This window comes from Diorhabda carinulata, chromosome 6 (genome assembly GCF_026250575.1).
Source record: "Diorhabda carinulata isolate Delta chromosome 6, icDioCari1.1, whole genome shotgun sequence".
Lineage (NCBI taxonomy): Eukaryota > Metazoa > Arthropoda > Insecta > Coleoptera > Chrysomelidae > Diorhabda > Diorhabda carinulata.
The window spans coordinates 28,272,487-28,295,734 of NC_079465.1; the positions used below are offsets into that span (position 1 = coordinate 28,272,487).

Here is a 23,248-nt window from a genome sequence, read left to right on the forward strand (position 1 = left end):
TTGAAATACGCCATGGACAAGCAAAGAAACTGTTTGAAAAATATAACAAAGAAATAACGAAAAAATGATGCATTAGATTATAAGTATCCGAAATATAAGTTTTAATATAGATTCTGAGCCTTGAATGGAAACCTCAAAAAACTAAAACTGCTAGTAACAGAAGACTGCATAATCTGTGTATGAGAAGAGAAAACATACTTGCTAATTGGAAGGTACTACATCTCAGGTGTCGATACCTAGAAACATACGGAATAGAACAGAAATAATAATCTCAAAAAATCAGGCCGACACGACGTTATGAATTTTTTGGATTAGACAAAGAAACAAATATTCAGACTTAGATATGGTATTATGGTTTTTTTTTTAAATATTCTCCATGGAGATCACACTTTTGTGTGCGTTTGAACAAATTGTCGAAGGATTTTTTCCCTTCCGATTTAGATACCTCCAAAATATTTGATGTGAACGCATCAACCGCTTCGTCGGCGGTAGAAAAACTTCGCGAATTTATTTTTGAACTGCGGGAATAAGAAGAAATCAATAGGTTTCCTTTACATGACTTTTTCGCACACTTCTAGCAAACAAATGCCGGTGTATCATTCAGAAGTGACCGATTCACATTGTTCTAATGTCCAGTGATTCTAAAAAAACAGGCGACCATTTGCTACGAAGTGATACGTGAGCAAACAACTTTTTGTTGGATTTGGCTCGTCTTGAAAGACTTATACAGTCTATTCTTGTTTAGTTTCCGGTTTATATGCATAGATCCATAAATTGTCGCCTATCCTGATCTTATAGACGCGTTTAAAGTACCGTTACCGCGATTGTCAAATTATGCGGTATCTTAATAATATTTTTGACAGCCAAATGTTTATGTAATATTAAATGTGTGCGAGTGGAACTAATGCCAAGTATGTTTTAATCTCACGGTATGTCACATGACGATCTTGCAATATCAGCTCACGCACAGCATCGATGTTTTCTGGTACAACAGCCGATTTCAGAAGACCTCTACGAAATTCATCCTGTAGTGAAATGTGACACGATTGAATTTGGAAAAGCAGTGAAACAACAATAATTTGCCATATTCACATCAGTGTTGCCATATCTCAAAACTTAAGTTGGAACCCTCATACTAGTTAAAGTTAATGACAAATCTTAAAAACATCAAAAGGTCTGTTTCACATTTTCGCCAGTTCAAATTCTATTGTTGGGCAATTTCAAGAAGTCAATTGCATTTTATAATGACATGATCGAGAGTTTTTAAAAATTATATCTAATAGTTTCAGAGTAAACTTTCCATCGTCCAATATATATCACGAATACATTTGTAAAAAAATGTGAGAAATCATCCAATCTATCTGATATATGAACACCAATTTTGAATACATTGATACATTTTGCTTTAAAAAAAAAGTTTAGTTTGAGTTTTTTGGTATAGAATCTTTCGATAGTACACCACTGGTCATGAGTATGCGAGCAAAATAGAGGGAATAATCGGTTGAACGTAAATTGGAAAATGACAAGACTTCAATCAGTTCTAGCCCAAACTCAAGCACAAATCTTTTCTTTAAAGAGTACATAAAGCTATTACAAAATTTATTGAAAGACGTCCTTTGAACCTAAATATCTTTTGAAAAACCTCCTAGCTGTTGAATTGCTTTTTTACCGTGTAAGTAAAAATAAATGAATCAGTAAGAGAAAATAAAGTTGATGCTAGATTTTTTTTTAATTATTTGATATTTATTATTTTAATTCAATTTTAGTGAATAGTTAATTATTTAATTAAAAATTTTAATTGTTTTAAATGTACGGATCAGCATGCAATGTATTTCGAATGCTATTTGTCGTCGAGATTTGCGAGGAAAATTTTATCTAAACTAAAATGCCCAACGAAAAGTTATAAAATATACTTTCAGATTTCAGAAGTTTGTTACCAAGAGATTTGAACTTTTATAGTGATTTTTCAGAGAAATTCATTCTGTTTGAAAATGAATTCATTGTTCAATCTTACCTCGATATGCAAATAGTGTGAGCCGGTAAGTTCTATTATCACAGGAAAGTTTATACATAGATAGAGTAAATTATAGATCATAGATTTCGAAAAGTTCAGAAAGAAATAGGTTTGAAATTGTTTTTAAAAGAAGAAGGATATCAACAGGACTGTCATTGGAATTTTGATAAGGAGATAGGGCAGCTTTCAGTTCGTTCAAATTGGAAGAGATTCAAGTGGAGAAAAGTTAATTACGTGCATTATAAGAAACAGAAATGGGGTTACGATTGTTAATTCTATTTCCTAAGTTTGTTGGCAATTACGTGGCGGTCGAAGACAATGGTATCAGTAGGTATCAACGAAGGATTTTGAATCATCAATTTTTTTAGATCTGTGAAGTTTTTGCAAGACTTGACCGATATTTTCATTATTGATCATCAAGGCTTCATCTATAGAACTTTGGATTCAAGGTTTTTATGTCAAAGAAGGCATTAATATGATTAGATTATTTAATCGGAAGTGAGAATTTTTAATCTTTTGAAGAAGTCCCTGCAGTGAGCTCTGCTGATTATTCCGAATAAATATCTAACGCTCTCCCTTTTAGTTTGGAGATTCTCTCATATTGAGTCGCACCGCACGTACGCCAGAAGGGTAGGGCATATCGTAGATGCCATTCAATAAGGGCATAATATACTGTTAAGGAGGTGGATGAGTTCAGTTCTTTGGAAAGTGATCTAATTTTTTAGAATAGATGGCATTGTGTAACTCCCATTTCAAGAAATTCAAGCCCTAAGAATTTTACAGATTCGACGACGTCAATGGTGGCGTTATTTTATAAAAGAGTTTACAATTTATTTTTGAAATGATATGATAAAATTTTATTTTTAGAAACGTTGCGACAGAACAGATTAGAATCGCACCATGATTTGAGGGTAATTAGGTCACTAGGTATGGTCCTATGAAGTGCCGTGAGATCAGGGTTGGTCCAAGAGAAACTAGTGTCGTCTGCAAATAGACATATTTTACCACCGATGTCTAGATAGGCGATGTCGTTTATAAACAGAAGAAACAAAATAGGGCCCAGCACTGAGCCTTGGCGCCCTCCACATTCTATTGGCTTGAAAGATGACATCGTTGTATTAACCCTTACAAACTGACTTCTTTTGGTTAAGCATGACTCAAACCAAGCAAGAGGTGTTCCCTTGAAACCGTTATACTGCAATTTGTTGATTAAAATATTATGATTATCACAATCGAAAGCCTTAGAAAAATCACCAGAAGTTGTTGCAGCGGAGTGATGGCTGTTTAGGCAAGAGTACACATTATTAATGAGAGAGAATATAGCATCATTTTGGGCATTTGTTAGTTAAAAACCCAAATTGATGGGTAGTAAGTTTTATATATTTAAACAGAAAAGATGAAAGCCTCTTTTTGACCAATGATCTTAGATAACGTGGGAAGAAGTGTGATTGGGCGATGCTTGATTTTTATCTCCTCCTTTATACGGAGATATAACTATAGCCGTGTACGGCAATTGGGAAAAATACCATTTTGAATTGAAACGTTAATTGAAGTGATAAGGAGATTCAATGTGCAATCGGGCAACCTAGAACACATTTTGATATAATAAGTCCATCAGTTCCAGATGAATATTTATTTTTGATGTCATTAATTGTACTGCGAAGATCTGATAAAACTACGGATATAAAGAAGAAACTGTGTAAGTTAGCACTAGCATCAGGGAGATATGAAAGCGGATCATGAGAAGAATTTGATAAATTTTTGGCTACATTCATAAAGTAAATAATGAGGTTATCAAGTGAAGTAGAGATTATGCTCGATGAATAGGCCTTATTTCTTAGATCATTCACAATGGACCATGTTTCTTTAGAAGAGAATTGGCGAGTCCCCTATTATAATAAATATCTTTGGTAGTTTTTATTGTCTCATGATCAATTTTTCTGTATAGTTTCACATAATTTTTGAACAAGCAGGCTACGGAGTAGTTCACGACGATTTCCATAATAGAATAGACCCAATCATTTCAATCCATTGCCTAAGAAATTGATATTTTCTTACGGCTCTATTGTGATGTGGAGGGGCACCTGGTTGATGAGGAACAATATCATCTGGTAGGTATATTAGTGAGCACAGCATCATTAATAACTGGATATATGCTTCTTCTTATAAAGTTACTAGCAAAGATGGCCCAACAACAACTTTTCCATAATTTTGTTCCTGAACGTTCAATGTTATGTAACATTCTTCTGAAAACGCATAATGTTAAATTTTTAATGTTGTCATTTATTTCTGGTTATAAGTATATGAAACAATGATAGTGTGTGATTCTTAGTTTAATTTTCTCATACTTGTTAGATGTTGATTATTATAACTTAATATTTCTACTTCAGTCAATTTAATTCCAATAATATCTTCTCAGTTAGTTACTGAGAACAGTTTAATATTTATTCAAAAAATGATTGACAGGTTTTTCACATATTACATTCGATTAATTCGTATTAAACTATCATATAACAAATAAGAAATATTTGTAACCCAATAAAAAACTAGCTAATATCACCGAATTTCAATTGCTCTGATATCTTTTACCCTGTCCGTTGCAGACAGCTCTTAAATAGTAATTGGAAAGGAAAAAACGTTTTAATGACATTCGATAACCAAGCAATTTATAGGGATCTAAAAGTTCATCAACCATCATCAATATTGTTGTTAAAAAATTTCCTTACGACAATTACGAATGAGTTTCAATCTCCAAGTTTTCCTTTAGAATTAATATTGCCCAGCAACTTTTTAGTTTATTACCTAATGAAAAGACTCTTCTTTATTTTTATGTCACTTACCTTGGAAAAGTCTCCACACTTCTCATTCATAGCCTTCACAAAGTTTTTGATGAGTGTCAGTTGAATATGAAGCGGAGGCAAATGGATAGTTTTCGAGTACATAAAAGGCACACACCTAACACGGAATGTGAACCTCTTCATCAAATCTAACTTACATAGTGTTAATTCATTGCGCGACTGTCCCACAAACAAAGAAAACAGCATTATTTCGTGTATCCTTCCTGTGTTCCAACTGAAATTGCTGTAACTTTCGAACCACCACACATCTGCCATTTGTTATAATTTCAACTTATTTTATCTAAAGCAAGGCATATATTTTCGTTGGTTTCTTCCATTGTCAATAATTGGGCAATGGATTTGAATAGTTTTAAATTGCAATCATATGATAATACAGCTTTCAAACTCTTTTTCTACAAGTCTATACGTAAAACCATATCTGTACAGGCATATATCAAATTCTCCATAATGTGAAATGAAAAAAACGCAGCACTTTTTATGCAAAAAATTGCTATTTTATTTTAGGAGGAAAAACCAAGGAAGGACTATACAAATTAAAGGTCTTGGGAAATGTGTTGTGCTAAAATTATGTTTTGATAACTTATTTACATCGGTACAGGCATTACGAGGATTTGCACGAACCATAAGTTACAAGCAACAAATAATGTTATCGGTTGTTACTTTGGACCATTCAGTTCTTATTCCAATAACCTCAGGAGACTTTTCTTAGCATAATTAAAATTAACCAAATCAAATTCTGTACACCGCACTGGTTCGATATTTTACAAATAAAAATATACGAATTAGCATACTAGTTTTGCTGGAAATCGAAATAAACTTTTCTAATTTTAAAAACTCACCCCCTCTCCCTTCCCGAACTCATATCGCCCATAAATTATTTTTTTCATTCATTTTTATTATATTCTCGTCCTTTTCCAATCCCACTATTATTTTTTCAACTTTTTATTATTTTTTTTTCTGCTCTATTATACCTCCTACCTGTAATTTCCCATCTAAAGACGATTTAATATGCCTTCTGAACTACGCCATTTACGCACGTCATTCAAGTTCAGAGAAACAGATACTCACTTTTCTTGTTTCAACAATTTACGTATTCCCTCAGTAAAGTCAAAGCCCTCATAATGTGATCTCAGTTTGGAAGTAACATTATTTAATAAAAGAAGAATAACATAACTCAAAAAATGGAATAATTTGTAAATATGTTAATATTAGTAGTCGATAAAGAAACGGATATTCAGTTTTATTTAGTAAGTACAATTATTTTATTAAATTATTAGTATTACTTTATGTAAACTTCATGTGAATTATGACTGTTGATTAACAAAGGTATCTTGTTTACAGGAATATTAATAATTTGATAAAAACTCATTATAATGTCTTAATAGAATTCTTAAGGTTGAAGTGCGATGGGTATAAATGACATGGACGGAAGTATCAGTATATCAGTATAGTATCAGTATATTAATAAGTATCTGTAATATCTCTGAATTCAAAATATTGAAAATATATTCTCATTTAAATTTTGTGGAAATTGCGTTATATGAATAATGTAGTTAAAAGTTATGATCAATTACAAGTACTTAATTTTAATCTTGGATTAAATAATCCCTACAATTCAGATTTTCTATTCTGTTTATCCCATAAACACAAACATAAAACTTCTTGTGATTTGAATTTTTACGACGCAGTAGTAGAATTTGGCTTCTTAAGAATTACATGTATATTCATTTCCATCCTCAACTTCTCAAAACAATACTCAGCTCGACCTAAACTTCTCCCTTAATAGCATATTAAAACTGAATAAATAAATACCTATGTTATTTACAACGGGATTTCCCTACAGCCTACACGTTATACAACAAATTAAAAATAAACAAAAGAACCAAGAGGCACGTATTTAGATTAAAAATAAATAAAGGTGAGGAAAATTGCTTTTAAATGTGGAATTAATTTCACAGGGGACGAAGTTTTAATTCGTTGTACAAATTGTAAATATATACTATAAATTTATTCACCAATCTGAATTTTTCAGTGAAGATTAAATTATAATATCAGCATTAAACATCATTAACATATACTCAGGCAAATCTAATACCGCATTTGGTGATCACATAGCTAAATACATTCTTCTACACAACTAGGATTGATTAATTGCAGCAGAGTCTGTGGAATGTGCTGCAAATATTTTGCTTCTCTACAACAATAACTCACAGATGTTCGATGGGATCTAAATCTGATGATAGGTGTGGTCATGGTAGAATATTAACAACAGCTTTTTTGAGAAACACAGCAGGTTGTGGAAGAAATTCTCGCACCAAATGCCCGTTGCCACCATTCAAGTCTTTGTAGATCCCTTGACCCGACCTTCAATTGATAGCCTGCATGATTTCTCAACAAATTAGTATTTAAACAAAAATAGTATGTAGTATTTATTACTCTAGCAGCGACCCAACTGCAGTCACAGCTTTTTTACTTGAGTATGATGATATTTCAAAATGCTGTATCACCGGCTTTTTAGTTTTGTGACATCTGAAAATATACAGAGTAGCCCTTGTATGTGAAAAAGAGGTATATAATATCCAAGTATTGAAATTATTATTGAAAATAGATATATTTATCATTCAGAAAAGTTAATTCCCTATTAAATTTTCAACTTTTTCAATAGCTTGAAAAGAAGTTAGAAACCTACTTATCTAGGCAAATAATGACATACTGTGTTTATAAACTGGAATATGCCAATATCGTATAACAAATTTTCTATAAAATGAAATCCATATGAGAATTCCCTACAAAACTGAATCCGCTTAAATCACTAGATATGTTCCGTACATTTTCCTTTCTGAGGAATGAAATTTTAATTTATTGAAGTCGTGTTACCGCACACAGAATTATCAATTGAAGTTTCATTAGAATCGGCTAGAAATTCCTTAAGAAAAATCACAAAGAATAGAATCATATTGTTTTTAATCATTGAACCCAGAAAAATAGTTAGATCAAACTTATATTGAGGAGTGATATCACACTTATTAGCTTAATTATGCATAAATAACGGGCTGAGAGATCAAACAAATATCGAACATGTTCTGTGGCTACAATCAAAGGTAATATATTGTTTGTATATCCATGAATATAGGAACATACAAAAATAAAATCACGAAATTGCAAAGGATAATTACAGCGGGAATCACTGGAGATATGAGAAGTACCTCAACAGCACTACTTAGAGCAATTCCAAGCCCACAGCCTATTAGATTAGACTAGATGATGTAGGGCGTAAGGGCCGTGAATCTACTTCGCTAACACTTATTTGATTACCTCGGCCTGTTCACCAGTCAGGTAGCAACGACTTTGCAAAGTGAGCTACCTGTCTGGGGGCCAAGCAACTTACCTCTTTTGGCTTCAAAACGCTAAAATGTAAATACCGTAGTCTTTGTCTATGGATTGTCTCGCACTCACAAAGAAGGTGTTTTCTTTGGTACCTCTCAGATACGACAAAAGCCTAGTCTATGGAATTGTTAGGAAAGGTGTAGCCCAAAGAGCGCCCTATGACTGGAAGAGAATAAACTTTTGAGGGAATAACTATTGACAAACAATTATCGTAATTGGAGATCCGTAAAATAAGAGGAGAAGGACTATATGTTCACAAAATACTGCTATTAAAGAAAGGATAGAAATAAACTTTTATACATTAGAAGAATGAGATGAAAAGCCCACTATAAAGTATAATGAGATCTTAATTTTCATAGTAAAAAATGTAGCAGGTACCAGTATTTTTTCAAAAGAGCCGAACTTCCAAAGGTTGTACAGATCTTCTAATCGGAAATCTACGGAATAAAATAAGAGTCTGCCACAACGTTAAGGGAAAGTGGTGAATTAAACCCAAACCATAAAATCTACATAGATACTCAGGCAGTCTCAAAAAGGGTACAAAAGACAAAATCAAAAGAGCTTTCACAAGACACTCTCCTGGATTCCTGACAGCTATAACACAAAGTGATAAAAAACAACTATTGTCATTGGAAAAAAATATGACAGGACGAGTTGATAGTTTCCAAATTATGGAAAATAAAGGGTAACAGGCTTTCTTCCCTTCATTATCCTAATCAACTTATAGTTGATATTCATCTCTAATATTTTTTGTCGATTGTTTTTCTTTTAAAATATATTCAAATAAAGAATAATTAATAATGAATTATCCATGAAATAAGTGTAAAACTTTAAATAATATTTTTTATCATATCGGATGTTATTACAAGGACTTTTCCCAAGATTCCCCAAGAAGCTTGCGGGGCGCCGAAGTAAATTAAACGTGATATCGGATTTAATACGAGTAGATTCCAAATTCTGATGTATGAGAATAATCAACCAGGAAGACAAGATCCATAAAATGCATAGTCTGCGTGAAAGAACTTGATGACCGACACAATGAGATACAAATTATACCTGCATTCCTACTCTCGATAAGTATTCTATTTTGACTCATATTCATAATATCCAACTATCAAAAAATTTCTACTGTGAAACAAAGAATGATACTCAAATGATTTTGTCAAACAACGAGTGTTGCAACACTTTTCATGCGTTTGAACTTATTGTTGAAGCATTTTTTCTATCACGATTGAGGTACCTCGAAAAAATGTAATTTGGATGCATCAACCGCTTTTTCGAGTGTAGAAAAACGTCGACCTCGCTATTAATGTTTCTTACAAGGACTGTACGGCAGGTAATCTAACAAGAACTCTACAGCGGATACCATTTACCAATTCGATGTTTTAATTGTCCAAAAACGTTATGTTTAGTTATTTCAAAAAAACAAAGTATACGAACAACTTTTATTATATTTGGCTCTTGTCTTAAATGACCCAGAAGACCCATGCAATGACTTGTTGTTTCGGGTTCATACGCATAGATTCATGCTTTGTCGCCTTTCACGATCTTATAGAGGTCTTCTGAAGTACCGAGATTGAATTTTTTTAGCATTTCTTAGCATCAATCCACAGGAGCTTTTTTTGAGCGATTGTCAAATTATGTATTCGTATAAATCGTATCCAACACGACCAAATATTTCTGTCATCTAAATGTTCATGCAATGCTGGATGTATGAGCGGGGAACTAATGCCCAAGAATGCCTCAATCTCACGGTGTGTCACATGATTATCTTGCATTACTCACAGCATAAGTCGAAGCGAGTTGATGGGCACATTGTTATTGGTCGTAGATCATGAAAAATCGTCACATGAAAATGTTTGTGTTTCAATTCCATTTTTTGACCAGCATGAATGTTTCCACTCAACAACTTAAATAAAACTCGTATGATAACACGTTTTGGGTACGTATATCATATTTGACATATTCACATCTCAGAACTAAAATAACAATCCTCGTATTAAACGAACGATTGTTATCCATTACGTTAACAATTACATATTCATCAATTCGAATAACTATTCCCGTTTTGGGAAACTCTGAAAATTTTCCACTCGTGATCGATTAGTTGACTGAAACGATCAGTTGTTCAAAAATACTATTATGGCATTTTTTTAATTGGAAATAATGGTGTTTTATCGATCCCAGCGGAATTTATTTATTGATATGTCTCGAATTCCATTAGCAACAAATGTACATTTATTGGTATTTTGTTTGTTATTTCTACCAGTGCGGTAACTAAAAAAAATAATTCTCTTTTTATGTTATCATACGTTATATTCTATATCTATAGCTATTTCCAATTTACTTCTCCAAAGTGGATGTCAACTGAAAGGATGTTGAGAATATTTGAAAAATGAAATGAATGACACTCTGAAGATGGCGGTCTAGACATTTTTATGCACTCCTACAAGAAAGATCTGAAATAAATAATCTTGCCAAGTATTACTTAAAGATTGGAATGACGTCCAACTGAAACATACTGAAAAATCTATCCAGCGATGGATAAAAATGAATGTAAGATAAAAAAAATTTAAACCACAAGCTTTTATTTGATTATACTAAGAAGAATGAAATGAGCATTTTCCATAAAACTTTAATGTCACCTTTTTACTTCTTTACGACTACCTACTTAAATCTCGCAACAAGCTTTTACATCATATAAATTGTGTAGAGACGTTTATTTTATTCTTTTATTACAATTGGATTGAAGTTTTTATACCCGAATTCTTACCATAAATTTTTGTACATTTGTTTTAAGTATAATATATTGCACATAAATTATTATGGTAATGTATTTCCAGGAGATTTGATTCTTTCAATTATTTCGATTTCAAAACTTCCTCTTCACCTATACCGCCGTACACAAAGATCTTTCAAACCAATGTAGAAATAACTTACCAATACAAAAACTTGTATTTAAGTATATGGCAACATTGTTGTGGATATGTCAAATCTCACATTATAAATTTTGACACTTTTACGTACACAGAACGTGTTGTCGTACTAGTGCTTTGCTTTTAGATACCTGAACCATTCATCTTGATCACAAAATGTGATTAAATCGCGAACATTTAAGTGCGATGATTTTCTATGGATTTCGAGGTAGTGTGCCGATAAACTTGCTTCGACTTTTGGTGATGAAGCACTATCTGGAGTCACCAGGATTCGCTGGTTGTCCAAATTAAATCGTGGTCGCACTTCGCAACAGGATAAATTTCGTGGAGGGCGTCCAAAATCAACTATTTTGGCAGAAAACATTGATTTTTTACATGAACTGATATTGCAAGTCGTCATGTGAAATACCGCGTGATTAAAGCATACTTGGGCATTAGTTCCACTCTCGAACATTTCATATTTCATTAACATTTGGCTGTGAAAATGATTCGTTCGCGTTGGATACCGCATAATTTGGCAATCGCTCGAAAAAAAGCTTGATGTCGATTGTTGCAAAGAAATGCTGAAAACATTCAATCGCAGTGCTTCAAAAGACATCTATAGTATCGTGACAGGTGACGAATCATGAATCTATGCATATGGACCTAAAACTAAACAACACTCGACTGTATGGGTCTTTCAAGGTGACTCAAACAAAAGTTGTTTACACACGAAGCATTCCAAAGCAAATGGTTGCCTGTTGTTTCGAAATAACTGGACTTGTCACCTTCATTTCATTAGAGCAACGTATAACGGTCAATTCTAAATGATATAACAGCATTTCTTTGCCAGAAGTTTTCTAAATAATCAGGGAATCCAATTGCATGCGAGCTCTCACACACCAGTTCAAACAAAAAAGGTTTTTGAATAGTCAAAACATCAAATTCATAGGTCATCAGCTGTACACTCCTTGTTTGGCACTCAATAACTTCTTATTCCCATAAGTCAAAAATAAATTGTGAAATCAACGTTTTTCTACACCTGAAGAAGTGGTTGATGCGTTTAAATTTAGGATGCTTCGACAATTAGTTCAAACGCATGCAAAATTTATATTGATCTTAATGGAGAGTCTTTTGAAAAACAATAAAGCCATATCCAATTATAAATATTTATTTTTATTTTTCTATCTCAAAACTTAAATACCAACCCTTGTATTGGGAAATTGAACATGAAGAACTTGCTTAAAAGTTTTCTGTAGATGTTGGATATGAATATTAACACATCAACCTTCAAAATTCTTTTGAAGAATATACTGAGATCTACGATTACAAATTCCTGTTCAGGCAAATTGTGAAAAAAGTTTCTATTTATGAAATCTCTAATTTAATCGGTCTTTAATTTAGAAGCTGATAGTTTATAACAGACAACTCTAGACCAGGCTTGTAGTTAAAATTGAATATAATTAACGTCTAAGTTAATAAACTACCCTGTAACAAGGTAAACCTAATAAAAGTTCCGAGGGAAGTTCCATATCCCAATTTCGTGTGTGTATTATTTATGTACAATATGGAGTTAAATTGAGCGAGTTATATAGGGAAACCTAAAGCAAGTGCTTTCTAGGGGATTATCCACAGACTTCGGTGGTTTCGTTGGTTTCGTCGATTTTAACCCAATTGGACCCTCACAGAGTAAGGTACATGATTGTGTATTGAAAACTATCAATCCAAATTGATAGTATTAATGAATACATACAAATTTTGCAATGTTTATTTATGGTATTCACTTTGTCACTTTCATATTACCTGATAAAGAATTATAATCGTAAATGCTTTATCTATTTATGTCAAAATAATTTGATATCGTAGAGATACCTGGAAATAGATGAAGTCAAATTATAGATTGGAAGGGAATATTAAGAATTGATGACGATATAGTCTGTAATTTTGTATATATTAAATAGTTCGAATTCAAATCAATTATTCCTACAATAATAACGGGTTTCAAATTTTATGTTATGAATTCTCAATTTTATATGTTAAATGGGAGCATTCTCATTTAAACAGCTAAAGTTCTATTCTATTGTCAAATAGTGAATTTTCATCGTTTTTAATTATTCGATTACTTTTTTACGCACAGATATTGTGCATTCCGTCATTACTGTGCAGTTGTTGTTCAATGTTAGAATTCAGAAAGTGAATGATTTCAACCTTCAGAATACCTTCATGACAATGTTGACAATCAGGGTAATACACGTAATCAGAAACAGATATTGAGTTGATAGCCCAACTCTTTATACTCCTTTAAAACTCAGTCACAAATCCGCCCTAGATTTTCAGCGGTCTTGCCGGAAAACAAAAGACTCTTATTCTCACATTCTGTTGCTTGTCCTTCACTTCACTAGCTTCTGACATTCCAGATTCGTTACCTTCCAATGCCTAAGACATCAATTAGAAACGCATACGAAATAATCTGCAATTTTGCATCAGATAGCTATCGACAGGCACAGCCTATCCTTCAATTTGTACAGATGCAAGTCGCTTCCGATTTCCTTCTACTTTGATAGCCACTCCCTAGATGTTCTCTCCATAGAACATAATTAGTTTGCGACACTCATTTGACGCTTTTCGTTGGTTGAACGTGTGAACCTCGTTAACATCAGCGTGAATTGTACACGCAAACCATCTCCGAGTAGAGAATATTACCACTCCCATACCATAACTGCTGACAAACTCTGTTCATTAATTTGGTCACGACAAGGCTCAATAACACTTGCTATTAGCTATAGCTCTGCTCCAAATTGAATATCGCAACACCTCAGCAAAACCCAAGAAATCCAATAAATTCTCGCAGCTTGTATGCTGAAGATTTTGTCTCTTGCCAATATAAATATGAAATAGATCTAAGTCCTATTTTGATGACCTTACCAGCGTATCCAAGCTATCGAGCTGCAACCAATAAAATTTTGAGTGAAAATCAAATAATTGTTGCTGCGTAGGTCGACATCTAGAGATCGATTTTCAGCATATCGCATTGATCACTTTGATCGTCATCAGGAGTTGTTTCTCCACCGCTTTGTACTTGTTACTCTTTTGCCATCCATTATTAAGCAAGTCCAAAGGATAAAGAATTTCAACGAACTATATTTAAGATCAATTGTGATAGTCACAACTTTTGAACCCACTTGTCTCAGTGAATTAGAAAATATTTCTAAAATAAATATATCTGATATTATCATTAATATGAGTTTTGTTGGGAGTTTTTTCCATAATGAACTGAAGTTACTTGAAACTGACAGAAGTCAAATAAATGCTGGAAACTTATCCAATTGGAGATATTCTTAGCCTATTATTCAACTGTGTTAAGTTTCTAAGGGAAATAACGTCACAAGTCAAATTGCACGTCAAATTAAAGGGAATTATACAGCGGATCAAAGGTGTCTCCATGAAGAAAAACCTAATACATATAAATTGACTCATGTGCTTGAGTTAACAGAAAACAATGCGGACTTGTACAATGGAATTCTGCGTAAGTCTGACGGATGCACTCTACAGAAATGAGTAAACTTTACGATTTACACTAAAAGAGGAGAAAACTAATTGTATACATAAAATATTCTTAAACGCTGTTTGTTTAACATAATGGAATATAATTAGGCCTTATTAATGTCGAAGTTGCTATTGAGTGTGTCAACCTCTACCAATGCATCCCATCTCAGCTTTCTCAATAAAAAATGTATTCGAGCAGTATAAAAAGCCAAAAGGTATCAACCTAGACTTGCATAAATCATCGTTCTTATTCAAATTTATTTTTGAACTGTATACAATTTAATTGGAAAGTCGACATATCCTAAATTTTTTTCTAATTTTTCAAATAAAGGATATAAACAATTATATTCCGCTAATATTTCGATATTTTCACTCAACTAGTATGCTTTTTGAACAAAGAATAAGTGCGAATCTCAACATCTATAAACTGCAATTATTTCAACTTCAAAAACTGGCTGAATCATAATGTTTTGCTAGATTTCAAATTTATCGTCCTATAAACCTATGATTCAGAGAATAATTTATAATTGTTACTAGTTGTTTAGATTACATTTCATATATTTTTAAACTGCGCAAACCTCTTTCTAAAATATTAGGAATTGTATTCGAGACATACTAAACTACTGCTAAATTTGTCAATTACGCTTTAATACTAGTTGCAACATTATTCACTTTCTCCAAATTGATAAATGAAATGGGAAAGCTGTGAATCAATAATCAGATATGAGTGAAACCTCATCTTCACATGAATATATTCCTTTTTAATAAGTATTTGTAGGAACCAACAAAATTTCACTGCTCTCTAAACTTATATAAAACATCATTATTTAAAATTATCGTTTCTTATCATTAAGAAAACTTTAGTTACGAGTATAATGGTGTTCAAAACTCTATAAAAAGGATCTCGTTTTTATTGGAGAGCTAGTAGAATTTGAGTAGAAACTTCTAAACTAAGAAGTTCTTTTTACGTTTTCCAGTAATTCTAGATTTAAAAATATGATTTTTCTGAAAGCTGTGATCTATCATGAACGAGTTCCAAACCAAATATAAGTTGATACCACCAAAATTTGCACGTTATCCTTCACATTAGGACAACTTCTCATCAAGATATCGTTGATTGATGAAGGTTGGATATGTGAGTAATATTGTTCGACCTATGAAAAAGTGCCATTCTATCTTAGTATGTTGGTTTTTTGATTAATTCTTGAATAAAATTATTTTGTGGAATATAGTACAACGTAAACTGAGAGTTTTTATCAGTCGTTCTAGCATTTTTCGTACCAGTTTCATATTTGTACTTGGGAATATTTGAGGTGAAATATCCAGAAGAAACTAGCGATGAAAAAGTTAATGCAAAAGTTTTTGATAAAAGTGAGAACTTTCAGTTTTAAATCAGGGGAACTTTATCATACTCTAGGAAAAGATAAAGCATTATGAAAAATGCTGTAATTTCCTGGAAAACTCTAGAAATTGATTCCTTTATAATAGTTAGAAATTTGTCTAGTTGATAGTGGGAAAGACCCAAAACATCAACTCAATTTCAATTTTTAAGACCAAAACTCTTTTAATGTATTATGATTGATTCCTATTAATTGATAATTAGTCAGGGTCAAATAGTAACATTGCCATTATCTATCCTTTTCTGTTATCTCAGATCTATTTATTAACCTAATCTTGCACTATTCGTACATCTAATGTTCCTGCTTCGCAGGTCCAGTAGCGGCGTTAGGGTAGTGGGTAGTAGGGCGAACACCCGAAATTTTCCAAAACTTCCTGAAAACTTTGTTATGTTGGCAACTCTAGAATGGAACTCAGTGCCCAATCGCTGCAGTGCATGCAATTTAATATCTTTTCACAATAAAATTTCGAAAAGAGGGTTCGGCAGAAAGGTTAGGAATCCGCTACTACAGAAAAACACAAGACTGTTAAACACATGTTGTTGAAAATGACGGGAAAATTGTGTGGAAACTAGAGCTCTTCAAATGAATTTTTGAAATTTCCATTTCCCAATCCAATGACATCGAAACGACATTTTTTTGAAATTCTGTAACTCACGTTTAGCACGATATTTTGGAATGGTCAGGATATATTCTTGTGAAAAATTTAACGTTCACAAAGAAAACTACTTATAAATTGTTGAAATATTCCATCCTTCAAAAGTTATTCAAGGTTAATGTTCTTCAATTTTCTGCTGAAACCATGAAATTTAGGAGAAAATTTAGAGGGACTTTTCTGTAGTTCTTTTCACTAAAGTTCTTGGTATTACAGGCTGTAATTCATTACAAAAAATTATAACTTAATTCAAATAATTTTTATTGTTATAAATAATCATAGTACTTGGAAATAATGAATTTTTAACTAAACATTGGATCGTTTATTGGCAACTTAATAAAGAGTTCGCAGATAAACAGGCTTGAAAAGTCACATTTTATTAGTTTATTTTGAATTAATGGTATTGTGAAAACATAGATTTAAATATCAGTTAAGGAACGCTTTAAAAATTCCCCCCAGGGAGTGGTGGTGCTTAAACCAGCACTGCAGGTTTTGATATTTCTCAAGTTAATAGAAATTTTTGAAATTTTCCTTCCACTTCTAAACTCAAATGTTTTTTCAATTTCAACTTTCAACTATATAAAAATACTTAAATGGACGAATACTTTAGTAACTTTGGTAATACCTTCGATATATTGGAAATATTTTTCTTCATAAGGCTACAAATAGCTATTTTTTATCGATTTAAATAATCAGTCCTGGATATTTCTCATTACAAATCCAGTAATAACGAACGGTAAATATTCATCAAACCAAATGAATGGAATTGTAATATCTCTATCAAACACGAAGTTTTTGTAACATCCATATTTCAATTATATTCTCATTGTGATTTTTAATCCTTATCAAGCACATCGATTTATCCAGTTTGAAAAATGTTCATGTTATTTACTCCCCATGAATCATCGAATTATGTTATGAACACATGAAACTCGAGCAGCAACCATTATAATTCAAATAAACTGAACAGCAGATATGAGATATTTTTGTTTCACTACCAGAGGCAACACTTTTCATATCCAGTTGATAAAAAAATGCATAGTTGATTTTTAATTACTCCTTCAGTTTGTTTCTGTGCTTAAAAAATAAGTTGATGAAAGATCGCTATACAATCGTGATGTATTCAAATGATGTTGGTAGAAATGGAACGGACCTGAGTTTTTTGTTTTGATTTCTAGTACTGGTAAAGTAAGCTAGTTAATAATACTACAAGCAATTAACCTATATAACAACTAAGACTGTTTAAATTGAACGCTGCTGAGGAATATGAAGCTTCTTGATTTAAAAAGGGGCTCCTAATTTCTGTGTAGCTACCTTAGGTACTTCTGACACATGGCTATTGAACGACATATTGCTCTTAACCTCAACACCCAACTAGCAAACTTGCAGTGGCGGTGATATTTTATGTCCAGGGAAGCAGCAGTGCTAGTCTTCTCAACAGAAACAGCATTCTTTGCAGCATTAAACTCAATCAGATTGCTCCAACTTCACTCAAGAATACATTCACCACCAGTGTGGTAACGAGTTTGTAGTTTTATCGAGTAGATCGTTGATGTACAGGAGAAAGAAAGAAGGGAACAAGATGCATCCTGGGAGACACCAGCTTGACCTCAAACCTCTCTGAGGTAAATTTTATGTGGTCTAGGTGAAGTAGTGTGTGTACACGTACATGTCTTGTACATATCAGGATCTGTTGCTAGAAGCAGGTCTAAGAGGTTAGCAAAGTTACCATCTCGATCGAACTCTGGTTGGTTCCCTTATAAATTGACTGACTGCAAACTCTTCAGTTTTTTCCCCTTATCGTCAATTTTGTTGGGAAATTTCAGCCAGTTGACGTGATGAACTTTAAAGTCACTAGCGATAACAATATCTGCGTTTGGATGGTTTGATGGCAGGTAATCGATTTTATCGACAAGGTTTGAGAATAACTGCCTGTTGCGAATGTCATTACGAGGTCTATTTACGTACAGTAGAAAGGATTTTTTGGATGAATAAGAATTGTAAGATGCTCAAAATACCCACACATTTTCGCGATAATATCTATTTGAAGGAAAAAATTGTGTAACCGAAAATGGGTGCTGAATGACAAAAAACCGATACCTTTTGAAAAAACCTGTTCACATAAAATTGAATTATTATTGTTTGTTACTAAATTTGCTATAACAATGGTCTCTTGACATCTTTGCGTACAATTGCTTGTTTTCTCACAAAACGCCATTGAAAGCTGATATGTAAGATTCCATAATTTCCAATAACTAATTGGAAATTATTGTTGAGATAAGCAAAAAAGTACGTTGTGTTTCTGAGACCGATTATTTATTTTGAAGTTTTATGGAAAAGCCCCCGTAAAACTGGTATTTTACTAGTTTTAATGAACTCTCCACGGTTCTCCAGATAACTTCATAAAGTTGATGAAGTTCTTCATCAAGTTTTATTCACAATTTCCAATGATAACTCGCTTATTCTCTGGGATACTTTTAACAAATCCCAAGTACATGGTCTTACTAGTTAAGTTTTTTTGACTAGATCAAATTTCCCGGGTTTCCGAAGTTAAAGTTGAAAATAATCTTTAATATGTGCCTTACATGGAAAGTTAAGGTATAAATTTGAAGCTTTGACTCTAATCTCCATGATAGCATAATTGTAAATGGAATAATTTTAATAAAGCTAGGATTTCAGGAAACTTTCTATCTTCAGAAATATGTTTTTATTGTGCAATTCAGAATGCAATCAATCAAAAGACTGACGAGACACGTAGAACCAGTTCTACGGCGGCGTTTTCAAGAAAACATTATTGGAAAATAAATTGGAGGGCTTGAGAAACACAACGTATTCTGATGCTCCTCGATAATTTTCAGCAAAGTTATTGAAATTTTTCTCACACTGCAATCCTGTAATGTCACAAAATAAGAATGCAATCTCACATCTTGGCTTCGAATCGCGTTTTGTGACAAAAATATGGATTACATACAATATAACGAAAAAGGACAGAGAAATATTTATGCAGAGAATTCAATACAATTCCATTCCATCAGAACAACTTTTTTCTTAGTGTTTCGGAATTCGATGTATAACCAAAAAATGTTTTTTTTTTTATTTTAAAGTCATAATTTATTGCCTTACGCCACCCCTTTTTCGGTAAATACTTTTTTTCTCAAAATGTATTTATGAAGGAAATGTGTGCCAATTTTCAGCGTGCTACAACTCTGTTTACACTGCTGATTATTTTTTTCCCATTGCTTCCTGTACTATGTGAATATTGTTTAGTATTCAAGCTAATTGTAAATTTGAGATTTTGAATTGTTGGTATAAAAACATATTATCACTTAATAAATATAAATTATCATATAAATTTGAAGTAGCTACTCAGAACATGTTTCTAAGTGTGTATAAAATTTCCAATTGGATTTGTTGAATTTCTTAAACTTTTCTGGAGAGTTTAATATACACCCCACAAAAATTATCGTTTCACTCATTATTTTTTAAATATTTTAAATGTGTTGCCTGTTTTTCGAATTTTATTATTATTACGAATTAAAACACATAAGAAATCAGAAATATCTATTAAGTTAATACATATACAGATAGTCCCAAAAAACTAAAATTAAGTATTAAGAATATCCTAAAATACCAGTGATGCGATAATTTTTGTGGGGTGTATATAATACTAATACTGATACTAAGAATAGAATTCTAATTGCACTGGAAAGTCTCCTGGTCGCCCTCTTCCTAGCTTATGAATGCTTTTCAGAGGTGGAGGCTCCACTGCGCGTCGTTGGCTCTTTTCAAGTCAATCATTGTAGATTGTTTGGCTTGCTCGCAGAATCTGAAATTGTTGTTCTCTGAAATGCCTATCCTCTTAAGATAATGTTTGACGAAGCACTGATCTGTCAGAAAAATCATCATCAGTTTTATGTTGTTTCTGGTCATCACGAGCTAATATGGTTATACATCTATTGGATTATCTTAGACCTGGAGTGTTTCTCCAATGAGACTCCATCTGATTCTTTATTTATCCGGTCAGTTCGTTGTTATTGGTGTGGTATCTCAGGAGGCCACAGTAAGGCTTTATTCCTAGATATGGAGTCGCTGCCCCTTTTTGGCAAGGTAGTCTGTTTCCTAAATTCCTGATATACCCTGATGGCTTGTTTTTGTTAGCAAGTGCTTTTAGAGTTTTTCACACTCCCTCACTAGTTTTGACGTTGATTCAATATCATTCAGGTCATTCAAGGCCAATCGGCTATCTGAGAGAACGTGGATGTGCTTTTTAGAGAGGTTCCTATCCAAACACTCCTAAGCACATTCATTTATAGCTCTCCACTCTACCTGGAAATGGTTAGTGATGCTTTTTGTGGTATGTAGAGCTTGATTTTGGTTCATAAATACCGAGTCCAGCTCCTTGCGCTAGCCTCGAACCGTGTGTGTACCGGAGAGATACATTACGAGCTTCTTCGAGATTTTTATTGAGCCAGGATTGAAGGTCGTTTGTTCATCATTTTATACATTTGGTTCATTGGTTTGTAATTGCTTTCTAGCTTTATCAGCTGTAGAATTCTCAAGTACTCCTGTGGTCGTCGCTAAAGGCAAAGAAGAGGGAGATTTAGAAGGCTGTGTTGTAGCAGATTGATAACTTTATCATATATTCCATAAATATATTCGATTTATAGTATCAATAAGTGGGTGTAGGCTTCAATTGTCCCTTAGGTAGAACATACAACAATCTCATGATATACTAAAGTTCATTTTCCTACTAGAAATTCACTTTCCTACTAAGTACATCAACTTTAATACATTTATACTATTTTATGTACGTATAACCATATTATCGTCATTCAAATTTTCGATAAAATACAACATAGTGATAGAAGCGTTTATCGGATGATGATTTTGATACATTACAACACTGTATTGCATTTGCATGCTCATGATTCTGATATTTCTCAAAAAATACTTTTTTTCCAGATTTCTAAGTTTTGGATACTTAGCGGCTTTCAACATGTGGCTTCTACTGTGTCCATCAACTTTGTCCCACGACTGGCAAATGGGATCTATTCCATTAGTAACTTCCATTTACGATCCAAGAAATTCAGTAACAATTTTTTTCCTTGGACTAACAATGTTATTAGCTATTAAAAGCCTGTCGGAGTTTGAGGTGAGTTTTATGTATTCATATATCTATGTTTAAATTCACTCTAACCAATACCATCTGATTAGAAATTGCATTTCCTTCTTTTATAAAACCAGAGCGTTTAATCACGTTTTCCTAATCAAGGGAGATACAAAATTCAGAATCATTTGAAAGAATCGAACAGAAAGTTCATACAAGGATGATCCCAGAAGTACCTGGCCTAACTTGAGATAGCGTTATTTGCTTGAAAAATACTACTGTCTAAGAAAGTATACATTCTATACAGAATATGTTTCAAGTTTGAAGACGCCAGTATTTGTTTATCAGCCATCAATAGTGAACGTTCTCAATTTGTGAACATAGAAAAGATTGGTCATCGTTATGTTATACAGTACATTTATTTGAAAGGACTTAGCCCAACAAATATAAAAGCTGAACTAGATTTTATTCTGGGTGAGATTACTTCTTCGTTATCAATAGTAAAATATTCGGTAGCATAGTTTAAGCGAGGCCGTACGGCGTCCGAAGACCAGCATCGCAGTGGTCGACCAAATAAAGTGACGACTCCAGTAATATTAAAAAGAATCCAAAAAGCGGTACTGAATGATTGTCGACTGAAAGTGCGCGAGCTAGCAGACAGAAGGCATTTCAAAAAGTGTGGTAGATGGCATATTAACTGAAAATGTGGTCATGAGAGAGCTGCGCGCAAGATGGGTGCCGCGTGTGCTCACAAAGGAATAAAAACAACGTTGTAGAGACGTTTCCATCGATTTTTTGGCAATGTTCCACAAACATAGAGCTAAATTTTGCGCCCTTTCATAATGATGGATGAAACGTCTCCATAACTTGACACCCGAAATGAAAGAACAATCAAAGAAATGCACTGAACAGGGAAAACCGGCTCCACATAGACTGTTCAATCTGCAGGCAAGATCATGGCGTCGGTTTTTTGAAATGCGCGTGGGATAATTTTCATTGAATATTTTGAATAAGGAAAAACAGCGAGTATCATGCGAACTCATTGAAACGTTTGTGCAAAAGAATCAAGTAAAAACAACCGCATTTAGCCAAGAAGAGAGTGTTGTGTTATCAAAACAATGGACCAGCTCACACATCCGTTATACCCAATAGTTATAACGTTATATAAGAGCATTTTATGATTTTTTTCAATTGTTTCAAGAAAAGTGAATTGGGATCCCTTTAACCTCTATTAATATTCATACTGAACATACTGTTTACAGTACCACTCCACCAATACTTACAATTACACTGGCTGACGCGCGTTGGAGACTGAAGGTAGACTGAAAATGATAACTTGGTTATCGAAACGCGCCTCAGACAATGTAAT

The 23,248-nt window shown here is 33.0% G+C and overlaps 1 protein-coding gene across 2 annotated transcripts in view; it reads left to right on the forward strand.

Moving 5' to 3' along the window:
• Positions 1–23,248, forward strand: part of LOC130895245 (protein O-mannosyl-transferase TMTC1-like) — a 310,078-nt gene that overhangs the window by 244,173 nt on the left and 42,657 nt on the right. For both annotated transcript variants that reach the window (XM_057802455.1, XM_057802456.1), the window contains one exon: positions 21,735–21,924. In XM_057802455.1, coding sequence (XP_057658438.1) covers positions 21,735–21,924 — 190 coding nt within the window. The remainder of the gene's footprint in view (positions 1–21,734; positions 21,925–23,248) is intronic.